This window comes from Bidens hawaiensis, unplaced genomic scaffold, assembly GCF_021521415.1.
Source record: "Bidens hawaiensis isolate Kalapana, Puna unplaced genomic scaffold, B.hawaiensis_p1.1 tig00027531_1, whole genome shotgun sequence".
NCBI classification, from domain to species: Eukaryota; Viridiplantae; Streptophyta; class Magnoliopsida; order Asterales; family Asteraceae; genus Bidens; species Bidens hawaiensis.
The window spans coordinates 87,606-108,367 of record NW_027494455.1 but is presented as its reverse complement, the minus strand read 5'-3'; the positions used below and the strand labels follow the sequence as shown (position 1 = coordinate 108,367).

General features: G+C 35.5%; 1 protein-coding gene across 1 annotated transcript; it reads right to left on the bottom strand.

Annotated features, from left to right (window-relative positions):
- Window positions 1-4,714: 4,714 nt before the first annotated feature.
- Window positions 4,715-8,475, bottom strand: LOC143575523 (probably inactive leucine-rich repeat receptor-like protein kinase At5g48380). Its single transcript, XM_077059874.1, has 3 exons — window positions 8,267-8,475; window positions 6,362-7,257; window positions 4,715-5,878 (listed from the first exon to the last, which is right to left on the bottom strand). The coding sequence occupies exons 2-3, from the start codon at window positions 7,199-7,201 to the stop codon at window positions 4,868-4,870; spliced, it is 1,851 nt and encodes a 616-aa protein (XP_076915989.1). The 5' UTR covers window positions 7,202-7,257; window positions 8,267-8,475; the 3' UTR covers window positions 4,715-4,867.
- Between the last annotated feature and the right edge of the window lie 12,287 nt (window positions 8,476-20,762).

Here is a 20,762-nt window from a genome sequence, read left to right as displayed (position 1 = left end):
GTTGAGTGTGTCCTTGATTGACCTCGTCTTCATACAAGCCCGCCTCATACTCCATTTCCCCCTCGAGTGAGCGTTGATGTTGTGCCCTATCTAAAGAGTCCAAGTAATCCTTGTAGCAAATCGACATCTCTATAGCTGGTGGAGTGAGTCGAGTCCTCCTAATCGATATAACCCTGCCAGAAACAGAAAAAGCAGACTCCGAAGCTACCGTGGAAGCTTGGACCGTTAGTAAATCTTTGGCCATGGCGGCGAGGATCGGAAACTCATCCTCCTTACCTCTCCACCAAGCCAGCAAATCAAGACTTCTAAATTCATCCGGAGTCATGTGTTTCACAAAGTTGGTACCACCATACCTTCCAAGTTCACTGCTTGGGGTGTTTACCTTTTGACGTTTACCAGCGTCTTCCCAAATCATGTAGTACATCCCCATTTCAAGGTCGGTTTGGGATTGGGATTGGGCAACAGCTCTTAACGAGTCATGAATTTGGGAAGACGACCCGTATTTTGTAAGGTAAACATCATACATGTTTGACAAGGTGGTGTTGAAAGCATTCTTTAAAGTTTGGCTATAATAGGGGTTTTGATCGTCGTTTAACTCTAGCTCATCACAAATTTTTTCTATTAAAGCTTCAACACCACCAACATTGATGCAAGGGTTTAACGCAGCAGCACATGTCAAAACAACGAGTAGTTGTTGAAAATATTTTCTAAATTTTTCTTTCATTTTTACACCCATATCAAAATAAGGTGCACCCCTACAATGAAGTTCACTCAACTTTGTGCACATGACAGCAATTTATGGTAAAGCAATGGGGCTTGTTGGATAGTAAACCCCGGATAAACTAGTTGTGCAAGATTTAAAAATTTGAAGGACCTCCGTAACGATCTCAATCAATAACCAGTTTCTAGGATCGTACGGTGCACATTTACCCCTACTTGACAAAATTTGATGAAACGTAATTAATGATTCTTTTTGTTGGATGGCTTTCTCAAACATATCACAAGTCGAGTTCCATCTTGTTGGACAATCCCAATTTGGCCCCAACCATTGACAATTAGCTTCTACACAAAATTTTTTGTATCTTGAAAATGTTTTATTGTTGCTAAAAACATCTCGTAACATTCTTTTAAAATTGTTTCTTTGCGTTTCGATCACGTTTAACCCATCTTGCACGGCCAAGTTGATAATATGTGCAATGCATCGGCTATGAAAAAACGCTCCATCACAAATAGGTTTATACTTTAATTTTAAATGGCCAACCGCGGCCGTATTGTTGGACGCGTTATCAAACGAAATTGAAAAGATTTTATGTTCAATCTTGTATTGTCGAATGACTTTATCCAAGAGTTTAAAAATATTTCTACCCGTGTGCGGGTAATCAAACAATTGAAACGCAACGGTTCGTTTCATCATTTGCCACGACTCGGGGTCAACCCAATGAGCCGTCACACAAATGTATGAGTCGGGCGAACCATTAGGTACCGACCACACATCCGTTGTTAAGTTTACACCAGTTTGTAAGTTTGAAAAGTATGAAATTAGTTCGGATTTAGCGTTTTTCCATGCTTTAAGACAATCTCTTCTAAGGGTCGAACGACTTACGTGTTGGTAGCGTGGTTGAACATACTTTTGCATCATCTCCGTGAATTGAGGGTTGTCGAAGTGGTTGAAAGGAAGTGTTTGTTGAATCACAAAGTTTGAAAACTTTTGACGTACCGCTTCAAGGTCGTACGTAAACACCGTTCCTTTATTCGTCATCTCCGGCTGCGAACTACTTCCCGATTCGTCCTTCAAGGCCTTGCAAAAGGGCCTTTGTACATGCGCTTTTAAAGTGGAGTTTGCATCTTTGCCATAAAACTTCAAACAATGTTTGCATCGAGCTTTTTGGCTACCGTTAGACATTTCGCATAGGTCGAAATGTTGCCAAACATCTTGGTTTCGTTTTGTGGGGATGACCCGAACGACCGTTTCTCCCGTGTTCGAGGCACCCATGTTGACGGATGAAGCAGCACTTTGGGAGGCCATGATAATCGACTACGAAATAAGAGCGTATGGAGTGGTAATGTGGTATAATTGAGCGTGAGATAACAAAATAATCGCGTATGAAATAAACGTTTAGAGCGTTTGGAGTCGTATAATCGAGTGTGATCTAACCAATACCCAACCTAAACTATATATAGATGTTTGTGGGGGTAAAATGGTAAAAAAAAAAAACGGTCAAAAAAAAAAACGGGCATATAGCCGTTACAACGTTCAAAAACCGGTTTTTAACCGGTTAACCGGTTATGGAGAAACCGGTTAACCGGTTTTTCCACAACGGTCAAAAACCGGTTTTTTTATAAACCGTTAACCGGTTTTTCCATAACCGGTTATAAAAAAAAACCGGTTTTTTTAATAACCGGTTCGTTAACCGGTTTTGGCTCTAAAACGTGTAACCGAAATACGAACCGGCGGTTTGTAAACCGGTCAAACCGGTTTTTAAAAAACCGGTTTTCTTAAAAACCGGTTTCCGGTTTAAACCGGCAAACCGGTTCCCGGACCGGTTTTTTTGACCATCTCTAATTCCACGGATCCCTATACTGCTCCCTCAATATATAATCCGTCTCAAAATTATACAATATTGTCGTCCGGCTCTGCGCGGGTGTTCTCGTGAGCAATTCGCTTTGCGGTGGAGCATCGACTGGCGGATCGAGAAGCCGTTCGAATATTTGTGACCTGGTTTCCCACAAAGCAGCTGTGACAGGTGAATGGTACATCCCAGGCCATAGGCTGAGCGGATTTCGGAACGAATCGGTGCCGTCGGATGCTTTCGGGGAGTCCTCGAATGGTGAGGTGAAGGTTGATTTGATGGTGATTGGGTTAAAGTCCATTTTGGTGGTGTAATTAGGGTTAGGGTTTGGGTAAATTTGGGGAAATTGGATTTGGGGGTTTTGTGATCAGGTTATATTGATGATCTTCCAACTACTTTTTGGAAGGTGTTAAATTGGCGGTTAACCCAACATGTATAAAATATATAAAATAATTGTATTTGTAGATGATACTCAAGGGCGGATTTGGGCACAAAGATGGGGTTTACGGGAATCTCTTGAGTTACGAAATTTTAGTAGAACGTATGTATATAGGGTGAACTCTTTAACAAATTGAAGGACTAGTGTTGACTGGTTATGGGTTCAAACTTTCTCGATTCTGCTACTCTGCTGCAATCGAATTCCCTCAAAAACTCATGCTAACCGTCCCTCAACCTTGTCCTTAGTCATCACTAAGTTTTCGTAATCCCTTGTCGTCGTTGGGTTTAAATAAATTGGTTATGTTGAAATTGAATTTGTTAGAGGTTTGAATTAGATGTTAATTTGTTGATTTGTTAGAAGTTTGAATTAGATCTTTGTTTGTTGATTTGTTAGAAACTTGAATTAGATGTTAATTTGTTGATTTGTTAGAAACTTGAATCAGATGTTAATTGTTGATTTGTTAGAAACTTGAAGTATATGTTAATAAAAATACAATATAACCCATATGTCTAACTCGAATTGTCGAACCGATTCGTATTTTTATTATGTGATGAATCTAACCCGACACGAACCATCAAAACAACCCAAATTTGTATGTCCAACTCTATGAAATTTGAGCATCTAAAAACAGTGAACCATTTGAAAAAAAATCTTGGATCCGTTGTTGTACTTATCATTTAACCTTGCTCAACGATTTAGACCTAATATAAGTTAACTCATTAAGTTTGGCTCAGTTGTTCTCTAAGGATTAAAACGGGGCGGGTATGAAATACAATAATAACAATTGTACCCAGTATATCTCACAGATTGTAAAAGCCACTTATATAATCTGGAGAGAGTATAGAATGGATATCGTCATACTTGATTATATAACCATGTATTTTACATGTCAGCTTCCTATTACTAAATATCCGTAAACAAGGCCATCTCTAAGACTTAAAAGGCCATGTGCAACATGTAAATTGGGTCCCCTGGAATAGAAACTTATAAAAACTTTTTTGACTTATTTCAAAACATAAAGTTACTACTACCTTTATTTATATTATAGTTACTATTATTATTTTATTTATGTGTTAACCAATCTACGGTAAAAATCTCTTGGGCCTTTGTAGACATAGGTCATGAGCGGATGTCCACCTTATACGGACACTACCTGATTAGTATCGGGTAAATCTGTTTATGTTTTATACGGTTAAAAGTTATCTGCTGGTTGTCTATTATCTGAAATAAGATCTTAAACTCGCCCAAAAAGCCAACTATAGTTATAATTTTTTTAACTACAATTCTGACGTTTTTATAATTTGAATAATTTATAGCTAACGACATCAACATACTAGTTATTATAATTCTAACAATATATAGTACAGTAACAAATCCATTTTACATTGTTGTAATTATGCCGGCATCAACTAAGATCATACGTGCTAGACACCGGCCAAACTCATTAAAACTAATCTCCTACATGGATACTCGTCAAATATATTTCAGGTTTCAAGTTTCCAAGTTTTCCTGAAGATCTAATTCTCTATAAAACTACACTCACTTTACATATAAGCCTATAGCCCCATATACATTTTGTACACGCGATTTATGATTATATATACATACAACTCATACATATGTATCTATAATAACAAGACATCTAACAAGTTTTAGTGACATTAAGTACTGTCCTCTTTAACCTTACTTCAAATACACATTCATATCTAGAAAATTCACTTACATACAATAATTCCAAAACCCCTATAAATAAACTATAATACTTAAAACCAAAACATATATTCGCTATAACATTTATTCAAACACAAACCACCATTTAATACATACACCTTACTTAAAATCGCTTACGCGTCGCCAATCACTTCCGCCCTTTCGTCTCCCGAGCCACAATAAGTTCTATATCCCCGTCACCCGAATCAGTCGGCATCAAAAGCTCATCATCCGTGGTAAAGTTATATTTTTCACCAATCCAGCGCAAAAACTGGTACACTTCAAACATCGTGGGCCGTTCTTTATGAGCTGGTAAAACACAACTACACGCGATCTTTAAAACCTGGAAAACCTCATTATCGTACCCTTTCCCGACTAATGACACGTCTATTGAATCGTGCAGCTTTGACTGGGCCGATAAGTCAGAAATCCATTCGACCAAATTACCCTTAAACGTCTCGGGTGCTTTCGCCACGTGGGTCGGTTTCTCACCTGTTACAATCTCTAAAAGCACCACACCGAAGCTATAAACATCACCTTTTGGTGTGGCTACTAACGTCCGCGCGTATTCGGGTGCCACGTACCCGATGTCACCGAACTCACCGTTCACGAACGTGCTTAAATGCGTGTCCACCGGGTTCATGAGCCGGGCCAGCCCGAAATCTGAAATCTTGGGCTCGAATTCTTGATCCAATAATATACATTTGGAGCTTATGTTTCGGTGAAGGATTCGCGGGTTGCAGTTATGATGCAACCACGCGAACCCTTTGGCTGCACCGAGAGCAGCCTTTAACCGGGCCCACCATTCCATATGGGGGGCGTTATCGCCAACGGGGTGAAGGTTATCGTTTAGGGTGCCGTTTGGCATGTACTTGTATACTAAAAATCGTTCTTGTTTTGTGACACAGAAGCCTAAAAGTGGTACGAGGTTGCGGTGCTTAATGTTCCCGAGTGTTGCCATTTCAGACGCGAATTCTTTTTCCGAGTGTTGGGTGTCGTGTAATCGTTTTATCATGAGTGAACTTCCATCCTCGAGTGTGGCTTTGTATAACGAACCGGTTCTTCCCGATCCAATTATGTTTTCTTTGCTGAAACTGTTGGTTGCTTTCATTAGATCGCTTAATCGCATCTTTGATACCGGGTTTTCAAACATTGAGAGCTGTAATTTCATTTAAAGTTAGTATATTTAAAGCTACAGAAATGAAAATGAACATATGAAACAACAATTATAGGTAGATCGTAGATGTGACAACTTTGGCCCATTTAAAGCATCCTCATATTTGACACGCTAAATAGTTATAAAGTATTATCGATACGGAGTTTTGGGTCAGCCCGATTTGACCAGACCCATACCAAAAAGAACACGCTTTTACCTAGCTCCGGCTGCCCGACCCACTCAATTTGCCAAGTGAGAACAACAAAAGGCTTAACGGTCAAATCTTTCCGAAAACCCATTTTATTATAAAAAGAATAAAACTTTTGTAATCATATTTGACACAGTATTTAGTTATTATTAAATTTTAATCACTTTATCAGAACAAAAAATCTTGCAAGTCAATCCAACTTGACCGATTTTGACCCGCAAAGTTATGAACATTGACATGTTACTATCCACATTTATTTAAGGATTGAATCATCTTACCTTAATCTTTTTAGTCCCTTTGATACTCCGTGCCCACTTATTTTGATCCGGATCTTCTTCCTTCTTTCTAACAACTTTCCGCATAAAGAACATCATCCCGCCACCAACAACCAACGCCGCCACAGTAGCACCGCCAATCGCCGCCCCAATAATCACACCCATGTGTGTTTTCTTACTACCTCCTTGACACGCACGCAATTTGTCTCCACATAATCCAGGATTCCCCGCATAATTCAATGTGGAAGTATTTTGAAAAAACGGAACTTGACCGGTCAAATCGTTATTAGCAACACTAAACTCCTTAATCCGACTAAGCTGGACCAATTCCCCAGGAATCGGGCCCGTAAACTGGTTGTTATCGAGCCTAATAATATTAAGAAATGAGCAGTTTGCAATGCTCACCGGGATCCCACCCGATAAGTTGTTTGACGAAAGATCGAGAGTTGTTACAAACTTAATATAATCAGTCATATTGTTCGGTAAAGTCCCGTCAAGTTTGTTGCTTGAAAGATCCAGGCCCGTTAACGAGGTGCAGTTTTTGAGCCCGAGAGGAAACCGACCCTTTAAACCCATGTCTGAAAGACGGATATTTAGAACTTTAGATTCATCCGGATGCCAACATTCGATACCCGTGAACCGACATATGAACCCTTCGGTATTGTTATTGAAATCCCATGAAGAAAGCAGATTCTCGGGATCTTGAAGCGAACTTTTAATGGAACTTAAGCAGTCAATGTCACTTTGGACCGCGTTGCTGTAAGTAGTGGATATTAGTATCCAAACACATACAAACGTTATCGTTCGCGTATTGAGCGTTGTCATCGTTTGCATAGGAGCCATTGTGCATAAGGATTGAAACTTTAGGTGCAAGAAACCTTCAGTTTCAAGAAAGAAGCCTGAAAAGATAGCAAATAATTAAAACCACTGACACCCCCGGATCCAAAACTTTTATTTTTTCTTCCGCCATATGAAGTGCAGTAAACTAGATAAATCAGATTATAAGAAGTATAAAGTGTGGCTAAGAGAATCAAAATCAAGTAATCCACCATATCAAAGCAGCGCATGAAGATATCTACACGAGTTTGAAGTAGTAATATGACTTTTAATGGCGTTACAGACCTAGTTAAGAACCAAAACAACATAAAAAACTTTCAAGAATCCATCAATAGGAGAAAACTATGTATAACACTTTTGTTTAAAGTATATCATTCTTGTGTAGAGTGGCTTTAAAGGTGAATTATTTTAAGAACAAAAAGATCAATTCATATATTTCAAAAAGTCAATAAATCATAAACAACAATAAGTATCAAAAATCCCAAAAATCAAAGACCTAATTTTTAACCAGAATCCAAAATTCCCCAATCACCATGAAGCTAAACCTAAAATTTATGACAAGAAAGTCACCTTTTTCCAATAACAATTCAATATTATAAAAACCCAATTAAAATACCAAAAATCCCATAAAATTAAAGACCTATTTTTTACCCAAAATCCAAACTTTACCAATCATCATCAACCTAAACCCAAAACTCATGTCAAAATAGTCATCTTTTTTCTATAACAATTCAAGATTATAATAACCCAATTAAAATATCAAAAACCCTTACCAAATTAGTAAGTTTCCTGCAAAAATAGCAAATACCCAGATAGCAAAACATGATCAGGAACTCAAATAACCAAAAAACCCAAATCAAATAACACTGAAATCAGCAAAATTAGCAAATACCCAGATAGCAAAACATGATCAAGAACTCAAATAACCAAAAACCCAAATCAAATTAGTGAGTTTCTTGCAAAATTAGCACATACCCAGATAGCAAAACATAACCAATAACTCAAATAAGCAAAAACCCAGATCAATTCCATGAAATCAAGATCAAATATTTCATAAACTGAAGAGCTTACAGTGTGAGATTGGAGATCTTGGACATGAAAGGATGAGAAGAGAGAAGATGGGGTTTAATGGGTGGAAGAGAAAATTGTTGGCAATCGGGTCAAAGAAAGAAAAGCAAAGCCATGAAGAAGGTTCAAGCGTCGACTAATAATAATAATGAGTACGCTTGCTTGACTTGCTGAATGCTTCCTTCAGTTGTTACTATTTTGTGTGAAGTGGTGACTTTTGGGGAATTAAAGAAAGAAATTATTTTGGACCAAAAAATGGGCAATTCTTTGTTGGGTGACGTTGGATTGGATGGGATTTTGATATATTATTATTTTTCAAAGATTTTGATCATTTTGGTTTTAAAGTTTTAATTTTTTAAAGTTAATTATTCTATTGGTGCGTTGGATATTATGGGTTAATAGTAAGGAACCCGCGTGATGCGGCGGCGGAGACTATTTATCGCGTGAGTTTTCTATTCTTCTCGTTTAAACGCTTCTCAGCTAGAGCTGGGGGTGGGGTCGCTATAGTGGCTAGGATGAGTTAAATTTCCGATGTATATCTCAATCGTACTCCTACAAATTATTTATTATTTGATAATTTACAAAAGATTGTGTCAATAAACATGAATTTTATAAATCATCATAGTTCATAGCTTAATGTAAAATGCTCTGTTTTACAAAGAACATGTCTAAGAAGCACTTCAACAATGCGTACATATTCCCAAATAATTTAACTACAAAATGGCATGCTTGAACCACCAATCTAATCATTATAAATAGACCTTAGCGAAGAAGTCAACTTCAATCCATGGTTTAGGACTTCATTCTTGATGCTCGTTCACTCGTTTACCACCCGAGCCGGCGAATTACCATGGGGAATATTAATTGGAGAGCAGGGATGGAAGAATTTAGTGTGAAGGTTTTAAAGAACTTGGGGCACCTATTGTCATCCAAAAACTTGCAAGGCCTGCACCATTCAAACAAAATGAATATCAAATCATCATCTTAATAAAAACAAGCCAATGTTATTATAAAATAAACAAAATGAATACCACTATTAACATAAATTACATTTAAAGCTAGTTTTTAGTTGCGAATCTCATAGCCTCATACTCTCTTAACAAACATTAATAACTTTTAAAACTTAACCGACCTTGCTAAAGAGAAGTTGTGTAGTTTAAGTTGAGCCGAAGAGACGAATTGTTCTGTTGGTCTTTGGCATGATAGGCATACCAAAGCTTCTTCCATTGATCTTGAAGATAGGTAGTAAGTTAACTGATATTGTATTAAATGTTCCTGTATAAAGATATGGTGGAATTTGGAAATATCAAAATGCAGTTTTATATGTATCATACGATTGTACTAAAACACCATATGATTACAAGAAAATCAAAACCAAAATGCTTGTTTTCTCAAATTACCCTTGTTTTAATATGTGTCTTTCAACATAAACAATCTGAACCTAAATTATTGAGTGCAAATATGTGCAGTATTTTATGTTTTAAACCCAATTTATGCAAAGTTTAAACCCATATGAACGTGCACGCTCATTTTTATTTACATAACGAACAAGCACACACACATTCATTTTCATCATGAACAAACATGAGCACGCTCATTTTCATGACGAACAAAGACGAACACGATCATTTTTTTTAACAAATGAACAAGTTTTTTTTTCTAAACAAACGAGCACGAGCACGAACAAAAAAAAAATTTATCCTTTTACTATTCGTTTTAGTTCGTGTGTTCAGTTAAAGTTCAACAAATGAGCACGTTCATTTTTTGAACGAACGAACATATCCAATAAAATCCATTCATTTAAGTTTTCATGCCCATTGATTTGTTCAGTTATAGTTAAACATGTGTACACAAACAAGCCCCGTCCGTGTTCGTTCGGTTGATATACATGACTAAATTTGTCCTTAAGTGTACCTTGACATATGCGCGTACAGTTTCGTTTCCTTAACATTTACTGTACAATCATATCCCAAGTTTGACCACCACCGCACTCAACATTATTATATTAAACGTTTTTAACTTTTCAACAGCCTGAAAGCCTAAAAGAACTCAAATGTGAACTTGCATTATCACCCAAACACTAAACCATTTTTTTACAAAATTAAAATCAACATAACATACCTAGTGCACCCAAATCTGATTGATGCATGCCGCACCCTATGTTTACCAATCCTAAGAGACCTTTTTCACAAACAGGTGAGATTCATACAACCTTTTGTATATTTCCAGAACAGTCCAGACATATCAAGCTTCAGAATCAATACAACCCAAAAAGGCAAACAGACCTGATGTGTATGTACAACCTGCAATAACAGGAAATGTGACTTTAATATCTAATTACAATCCATATAAATCAAACAATTTTGATTTGTACAAAAACCATGTAATATCAAGCAAACTCAAATCTAAACCCTAAAATTGGACAGATTCAAATTCACAAGCAATCAAAAACATAAACACACATTCTTGAAACAAACAAACAAACAACAAAAAGCAACTAACACATTCAATTATACATAATCAGACTACAAACTGGCACTCTATAGCACATAATCTAATAATAATAATAATAATAAATTAAAAACTGAAAACTTACAATTCTCCTCTAGAAGAACCAAGTGACCGCTTGAATTGAGATCTGCCATAAGGATCCTCTAGTACTCGTGAATTAAACAGATGAACTGAACCTTCACCTTACCGTTGAAACAGCTTCGCGTCTTCTTCCTCCTATTGTAGAACGAAATCAATAATTAAAAAGCCTGAAAACAAAATCAATGGAGGGTGAAAATGAATATGAGGTCAAAGGTAAATCGAGAGATAGGCGGAGGAGTAAGAAAGTGACTGAAACAGGCGCTGGTTCAAATTTTCAAAAAAGGGTTTCAATTAAACCGGGTTTTATGGAGGGATGCAATATGTTGTTGTACATTGGTCTTAGCCCCTTGTAAAACTCTTAAACTTTCAACAATTTACATTCTCTCACTTATATCTATTATAAGTAGTATACATATTTGTGGTGTATGGTTGGTTATTTTTTAAAATTATTTACTGTTTATTAGCTACTAAAGCCCAACATGTTGTGGCGAGTATCTTATTTGGTGGAATCGTTCAGGGTTTAAAAGTGAAGTTTGATATATCTCCTTACCAAAAGACAGTGTTTGAATGCCTTCGGGCTCCTCACACTCAACATTTTCCAACGCCCATCCTCATTAAAGGATTGGGCCAACATATATCGGGTTTGGAGTATCGGGCTATCATTAAGTACCGGTTAATGATCCTTATGTTCCTGACTGATGAGTCTTGCCCAATTTATCGCAAGGTCTGTTTGGATTCTTTTGAAGACCATATGGTGCATTGCAAAGAATTGACTGGTTTTAAATACATACATGATTTGGTTAGGAATGTTCTATGTGATGTTTTTATAAACGGGCAGATATTTATGTTAAAAATGAGACCCCTGTTAATTTTCTTACGAATCCTTTGAATTGCTCTAAAACAAAGAAACAAAGAGAGATTACAACAAACCTTACATGATAATTGTATTTTTTTTAATCCAAAAAAGCAGTTTCCTCCTTAACCCTTTCCAAAATTGTAACGATATGAGTTCTCGTATTCTTGTTAAGCATTGCTTAAGCAACCTTGGTTGAAGGAGGGTCTGGCAACTTTAATTGATGATCTTCATCTTCTACTATCGTCGCACCACCGCTACCCTTGCTATTTGCTAACTCTCGTCCTCGCTTCACAAGCGTCGTTGATTCATGCTAATAGTCTTCACCGCTTCTGCCATGGTTTCCCATCTCATCCTCGATGTCGGTTTTGATATGGTTCTCTATCCAATTTTGACCTAGTTTGATTTTTCAAACACGCCTAGGGTTTGATTAAGGACGATAAATGGGAAAACGAAGGGGGCATTATGGATTTGATGATTCCTCAATTGATCTGGGTATGCTTTTTTTAGTTTAGGATTTCGGTAACAGTTAATTTGATATGTTTTTATTTGAGTTCGATTTGATTCATTGTGACTTTTGATTTTGGTTCCAAGCTTGTAATTATTAAAGTAGAGAAAATAACGATCAGATTAAGAAACTTAATACATTTTAACAAGTGCAAGTGAAAATGAGAAAATTTGTTAACTACGTGAATAACCAAAATTTTAGTTTACCAACTATCGCACCAGCCATCATGTAGTTAACTATAATGACATTAATATTTTAATAGCGTTACTAAAACTTAAAATGAGGCTAATTCATTCAATGGATTGGTTTAGATGCTAGTTTTGGTTATGTTTAATTAATCGAGTCAGATTTTGTCAAGCAATGGTTGTGACATTCGTCAATTTCGGGTCACTTTTGTTATGTAAACCTGACCCGTTTGTAACCTGAACATTTCAAATATATAAAATATTGGATCTTGTCATTTAAAATATATAAAATATATAAAATATTGGTTTTTTTATATTATGCATTGTTTGACCATTTAAACATACCCATTTTTATGCAAACCATAAAAGAATCTTTATACCCAACCATTCACTCATTCCCTATATATACACACCCATCTTCTTCATTTTACTCTTGCTACATCTCCAAAAACTCTCTCAAAACTCCATAGATTCAAGGTTGTTATTTTTTATGTATTCTTGAAGTTTTGACTTCTCAAGTCAAACTAACTATAGTCTTTCATTCTAACTTGTTCATCTAACATTACTAACTCTTGAATATGGTGGTACAACATATATATAATACACACCCCTTGTTTCCTTTATTTGTTACTTCACCGACTCTGGTTGGTTAAGTTTCGAATGTCATAAGGCAAAGCTTCATGGAGGACTTCGTGTTCTTGATATATATTTACACACACATAACTTATTATACATATCACTTATGACTAACTTCTAACCCTTTAGTTTGTTCATCTTATTTACAAGTTCTATGGTGTGGGTTTGTATAAGACTAACCTCGGTTTAACCGAAACTAGTCCAAACCGGAAACCGAACTTTTGTTTACTAGTTTTGTTAAAATAGTTGTTTAAACATGTTTGTTGCTAGATTTGAGTTTCAAAAATCATTTTTACAAGTTCTTTGATATTAAGCATATGGAATCCGTCTATGAACTCGTTGGGAGATGGAAACCGAACTAAACCGAATGTTTTGCTTAAAAGACTTGTAGTTAACTTTTTTTGTTGTAAAATTTAAGTTTTCTTCATTTATAAACCAATATACAAGTTCTATGATATTTAGGCATGTAGAAACCATCTATGAACTATTTGTGAGATGGAGACCGAACCAAACCGAACTATACCGACTTTTACTCGCTTAAGACACACAAGTGTGTTTTTAGCTATCAAGACTTGTATATTTCTTTAAAAAATAGTTTACAAACTGATTTTAATTATTTTCTTAAGTACTTGGAATAGTTGGATCCAACTTGATCTCATAACATAGTTTGGACCGACAAAACCGAACACTCGCTTAACGTGCGTTGTTAGTTCTAAACAATAGATCTACATACTTGGTTAAGTGTTAGTATATTTTAATGAGTTATCTCATAATAATTAATATTTTGGAAAGTTGACTTTGGGTTTGACCATTTGTCAAGACCCGAACCGACAACCCGAACACTCGTTAAAAACCCGTTTTAGTATCTTTAGCCTAATGAAACTTGCATTTTAGCATTTTCCCCACCTTATTACTTAACATTGGTTAAGTAAATATTAAGGTTAGATACTTTAACCCGGTTTTGAGCAAACTTACATTTTTTAAAAGGGTTATTATTATAAATTCTTAAATAGTTACATTTTAAACCTTGAACTTTAATTGATTAGTTTTTGCAACAATTATTTTATTTAAAGATTTTCAAGACAATCTTTCTAAATCCAAGACTTTCTTTTATTTAGGCTTCATACGTTAAACTCGTCGTTCCGGCAAATCTCCAAATAATCAATCTTTCAAGTTTATTACTTGAACGTGAGTAACTTCATACATCGTTTTCTATCTTTTATTTTGGGGGTGACATTTCAACTTATCTAAACTAAATGTTTTATACCTGGGTCTTAAACCACAAACGTTGTTGTATACCTTACTTGAATAATTGCTCGATTTGGTGTTCTATGCTTATTTGACTATGTGTTTATCGCTTTTGGATGGTGGAACTATAAATCCTAGACCATTTGGCAACCCCTCATGGCAAGGTGTCGTTAACGTAATGCAATTAACGATAACTATAAAATCCTAAACTATTTGGCAACCCCTTATAGTTGGGTGTCGCTAACTTGTTAGCGATAACTATTTATCCAAGTTTATAGCTATTATTTATGGTTTTGTATACTAGTTTTGTGGCTTTTCATACTATATATCTATTGTTCAAACTTATGAATTGCTCACCAACCTTTGTGTTGATAAACTTTATTTTATGAAATGTTACAGGTTTGCATCTAGGTTGATTATGGAGTTCGGTGAAGAAAACGTCACAAATGCCGTTAGAATATTAGCAAAAATGAACAATATTTGATTTGCTATATTTTGTTATATTTTGTTGTATTTGAGTTATGAATATTTGGTTATGTGACATTTTCGATGTTGTGAAATGAAATGAGTTTGTTAAATATTGTCGCTTTAAATAGTGTCATGCGCTTATGAGCAATCGTTGCACCCGACATGTTCCGCCGCCTTTGGTCGGGGTGTGACAACGGTAAATACCATGTTATATCAAAATAGACAGGTTCAAACCTTTAAAGCACCGTTTGAAAAAAAAAAGATAAATATTGTATAACGTCATATTGTTATAACAATAAAATAACAATAAAAGCTGTTATTAGAATCTAAACATAGCAATCTAGTTTTATAAATTTTAACAAAATTTTGGAGATTTTCAACTATCTTTAACTTTTCTTATTCTTTTTCAATTTACTTTTTTTTTTTAAATATATTTGAGACGTTTGACATGATATTGATATATTCTAACTTGATTTAACTTGTTTTCACATAGGAAGGTGTTGACTGTCTGTCTAATAATCAAGTTGTGGGTCATTTAGGTGCTGTTTGTTTTTGCAGACATAAACTGTCTGCAAGCTGATTTCATCTGTTTTCATGTCTGCAACTGAAGATGTGGTCTGAAGATCTGCAAGCTGAAAATATAAGACTGTTTGTTTTTATAAGATGATACTGTCTGCATAACTGTCAAACTTATCTCACAAGATAGAAGTCATTTATTCAAGTTACATAGAAAATATAATAATAAAATTGTGGCGGCGGACGGTGGGTAGTGGCGATGGATGGTGGTGGTGGACAGTGGGTGGTGGTAATGGACGGTTTTGGTGGGTGGTGGACGGTGGTAGTTGACGGTGATGGCGTCCGACAGTTGGTGGTGGTGGTGATGAACGGTTGTGGTGGGTGGTGGACGGTGGTGATTGGTGGTGGCTGTGATGGATGGTGGTGGTGGTGGTGGTGGCGGACGATGGGTAGTGGTGGTGGATGCTGGTAGTGGCGGCGGACGGTGGGTAGTGGCGGTGGATGGTGGTGGACGGTGGCAGTGGGGGATGGTGGTGGTGGCGTACGGTGGGTGGTGGTGGCGGACGGTGGTGGGAGGAGTGGATGAGAGGGTGGCTTCAAAGGGATAAGAGTATGATTTTTTTGCGAAGATGTTTTAAGCAAGATTTCTTTGCTTTTCTTTTAAGATGAAAGAAGATAACTTAAGATCTGTTTTAAGAAAAAAAACAAACAGTCTTCAAGGGTAATGTCTGCGCGCGTGCAGACATTAGCTCCCTTGAAGATGTTTGAAGAAAAAACAAACACCCCCTTAGTTTTGATTTTGAATTTTATTTTTGTGTATTTTTTTAATTCAAAATCAAACTTTCATAACAATATAAATATATTTTACGGTCAAAAATATAAGCTGATAATTTATTCTACACATAGTAAAAGAATTTGTTCACATATAAATTGAGGTTCGTATGTTATCAAAGGTTGTCTATGCTCACACATCAAGCAAATAATAAAATGTGATAATTACCGTATATTTTGTATGAAAATAAGATATGATATTATTTGAAGTTTGTTGGATATTGTTATAAACGTACATGAAATGATTTTATTACACATATATACGCACATCATTAACATTTACCAAATAAGTTATCATACATTCGTACATAATGTTGTCTGCTTTGTAGTTAGGGGTCTCTCTAAAAGCAGACTTTCTGTCACCATTAATAGAGGTCTGCATACATTACACGTACACTCCCCAGATCCTATCAATTGCTTTTGGTATTTGTGGGATTTATGAGCATGATTGTTTACATTCGTACATCCATGAGCTAAACAAATAAATCTTCTTGTTTAAGGTTATTCTTTAAGAAAATAAACTTTTTGGGCTTAATTATGTTATCTGTTAAATACATGTACGTAATGTTGCAAAAATAATTAGAATGATTAGTTAGTAAAAAAATATGGGTTTTCACTAAATTTACGCACAAATAGTTATATAACTAATACTAATGCAGATATGTAATTAATATATGTGTGTTTGCGTTCTCCTTTGATAAAAGCTTCATAACAGACTAAAATGCGTTCAAAATTAAGATACAATTAATAAGATGTTGATTCTTAAAGTTTTGGAAATGTTTAAAGTTAACTTTGAATATTGTTTACACGAGAGTCTTCTAAAGATATTGTTTCTTGGGTCATAAGAAATATAGGCCCATTGAGGGGTGCTAAACGCCACTGTACATGTGCGTGCATGGCATGCGATGATACTTTAACGGTGCACTTTACACTTGGCCACTAATGGTGAGGCCGTGAGGGCTTGCTCCTATTAATGTTGGGTTTGAGTTAGCGTTTCCTACTGTTTGGGTTGTTACTTTCTACTAAGCGGTTGTTACTTAGTAGTAGGTAGTTCCCATTACTTGTTCTCACTAATGGTGTGATGTGTGGATGAACAGTTGCTACTGTTCATGTTCCTGCAGAATTTCTACTAAGCATTCGAGCGTTTTTGTTAAGGGTTTGTGTTGCTTGCGTGCCACTGTTGATTGCTTACAGTTGCTTCAAAGCAAATTAAAATATTCAATAAGTTGTTTGCATTTTAATATATTTTACTCGTTTAGCATGATATTGATAAAATTCTAACTTGATTTAACTTGTTACACAAAGGGAGTGAACTGCCCATCTAATAATTGAGTTGTGGACTTGTGGGTACTTTAGTTTGATACGGAATTTGTTTTTGTTTTATTTTTTGTTCCATGATCAAACTTTTCATGTTTATTGGAGCCTTATGTATAAATGATTAAATGAATGAAGCAGATTTTTAACCTTTTTTCACATTTCTTTTCTTTGTCATATCTTAGGTTTAAGGTGCTTGTCACCGTTCAGAAAAAAAAGGAAAAAGTAGAGAGTCGTAAACTAATGGTCAATCTAAATATAGTAAAAGAATACATTCACATGAAATTTGAGGTTCGTCTTTATAAAAGGTTGTTTATGTTCACACCAATCTTGAAAATGAGACATGATATTATTTGAAATGTGATGGATATTCTTGTAAATGGACATAAGAATATTTATTTTATTTACATTTTAGCAAGCATGTTTATTTATTTTTTCACGGACCAATCACATTCACGCACTTCACACTTTTTCTAAAACATTTTCTTGTTCCCTTATTTAGTTTTAGTGTAAAACTGTTGCAAACCTTAGACGTGACAAAATAACCTTTTTACTCTCATATGTGAAACCATACCATCTGAATTAATCTTGTTCGTTTTTAGAAATTAATTTGTTTGTGCTCGATTATAATATATGTTAATACATGAACATAGATTCCAATAACTACATTTTTCCTCCAAAATATCTTAAAACTGATTAAGTATTAGTAATATTATGAAATTAGTTTGTGCACAACGACAAGCATTTGACCATTATATTATACTGTACTAACTGTAGTCTGTTAATATTTGTTCAATGGTTTTACATTTTTATTTATTATTGGACTTTGACCATCACCTTTTAAGTGAGGACATACTTATCCAACATCTTAATACCACTAAATCAAATATTTTTACTTAGTTGAAAACTCTAAGTTAGATTATGATAGTTGAGTTATTTGAGTGTTTTATGTAGCCTATTAATGATTTAGAACTCATAGTTAATTGGCAACTACGAGTCAATTATCTTTGAAATAGGGGTATTAGAAATGAACAAATGAAGGCAATATATATTTTATCTTAGTCAACTTGTTAGAATATCTTGCATAAGTTCATTATTTAAGTCAACAAACTCTTAAGAGAGTTTCCATTGAGATGTTTGGTAGCAATTGCAGCACGTAGCAAAGCCGAACATGATGATTCAAGTGCCCTAACAAATTATACGAGTTAATTCTTTCTGAACGACGATTAACATTATAGCAACAAAATATCAAAATCATAGTATTAGTTTTGACGTATTAATACTTTATATAGAGGGTCAAATAAGTTTTTTTCGGTTTCATATTATAAAAAGAACATATATAAATCTAGTGTCCCAAAAAAACGTGCCCAGACTGGGGCCGGTAGCGCTTGGATGCTCGGTGGTAACAATAGTTGCTGCCGAAATGAACTATTTTAGCTTGGTTCTAAAAGTCTAGGGATGCTAAATTGTCATTTGTTGTTAATCTTTGTTTTTCTGATCATATAATGTTAACATGGGGGCAAGAAGACAAAGAAACAGACAGAGAAAGAGCAATTGCTTATCAGTATTTGTGTTTCACATATGTCACACTTGTCTATTTGTTTATAGTGAGTAGTTTTATTTTTGTAATTTTAAAACTTGCAAATCTTGCTGGATACATATATCACTGTCCTTGACACTTTTTTGCTGTTGTGTTTCACATGTCACGCTTGTAAGGTTAATGGATTGAGACTTTTGAGTACGGAATAACTATTTTAATAATTTCTGCTTTATACTAAGTTTCAATAACTATCTCATATCCAACTATAAAGATGTCTTATGTCGTCACTTAATACTTAAGAGATCACGGGTCATGCATTAAAATTTATGATTTTCTTTGAGTAAAATCTCCCTGTTGTGACACCATGACTCGAAATATAACATTCAACTAAAAAAAGGTATAAAATATTCAACTACACTTCTAATAATTCTATAATTTTAATCTCAGGTTTGTAACAAACTAAACATACAATTTATTATACACCGTAAAATTGTAAAACATATTAATAACTTTGATGTCAATGCAAGTAAATAAAATCAGGTAATTAGATGGGTAATGTGCAATACCACTAGAGGTGCACAAATCGGTTTTTTTTGAAAAAACCGGTTCGGTTATTAACCGGACCGGTTTTTTTGTCCAGAAAAAAACCGGTTCGGTTAATAACCGGACCGGTTATTAACCGGTTTTTATTGCTGAAAACTCAAACCGGCCAAACCGGTTTGGACCGGTTTAAAAACCGGTTAGAACCGGTTATTAAACCGGTTTTTTATAACCGGTTTTTAATAACCGGTCTAACCGGTTAACCGGTTTTTTTTTTTTTTTTTTTTTTTTTTTTTTTTTTTTTTCTTTTCTTTAGGGTTTAGGGTTTAGGGTTTCGTTGTTAGCATTCTTTGCTTGGAAGATTAAAAACACATAACTTTCATTTATAGCTTTTACATTAAAAATACAAACATTAAATCGTTATCGCATATTCGTAACTCAAAAATACAAACATTAAAGAATGCTTAGACACGATTACATTAACAAGTTGATGTTTGTTACTCATTTTCTTCGCTACCCGATCCCGAGCTATTCCTTAGGTAATCGTCGTACGCGGCTTCTTCATCGGTCATTGGTTGAATGTGTCCTTGATTGACCTCGTCTTCATACAAGGCCGCCTCATAGTCCATTTCCCCCTCGAGTGAGCGTTGATGTTGTGCCCTGTCTAAAGAGTCCAAGTAATCCTTGTAGCAAATCGACATCTCTACAGCTGCTGGAGTGAGTCGAGTCCTCCTAATCGATATAACCCTGCCAGAAACAGAAAAAGCAGACTCCGAAGCTACCGTGGAAGCTTGGACCGTTAGTAAATCTTTGGCCATGGCGGCGAGGATCGGAAACTCATCCTCCTTACCTCTCCACCAAGCCAGCAAATCAAGACTTCTAAATTCATCCGGAGTCATGTGTTTCACAAAGTTGGTACCACCATACCTTCCAAGTTCACTGCTTGGGGTGTTTACCCTTTGACGTTTACCGGCGTCTTCCCAAATCATGTAGTACATCCCCATTTCAAGGTCGGTTTGGGATTGGGATTGGGCAACAGCTCTTAACGAGTCATGAATTTGGGAAGACGACCCGTGTTTTGTAAGGTAAACATCATACATGTTTGCCAATGTGGTGTTGAAATCATTCTTTAAAGTTTGGCTATAATAGGGGTTTTGATCGTCGTTTAACCCTAGCTCATCACAAATTTTTTCTATTAAAGCTTCAACACCACCAACATTGATGCAAGGGTTTAACGCAGCCGCACAGGTCAAAACAGCGGGTAGTTG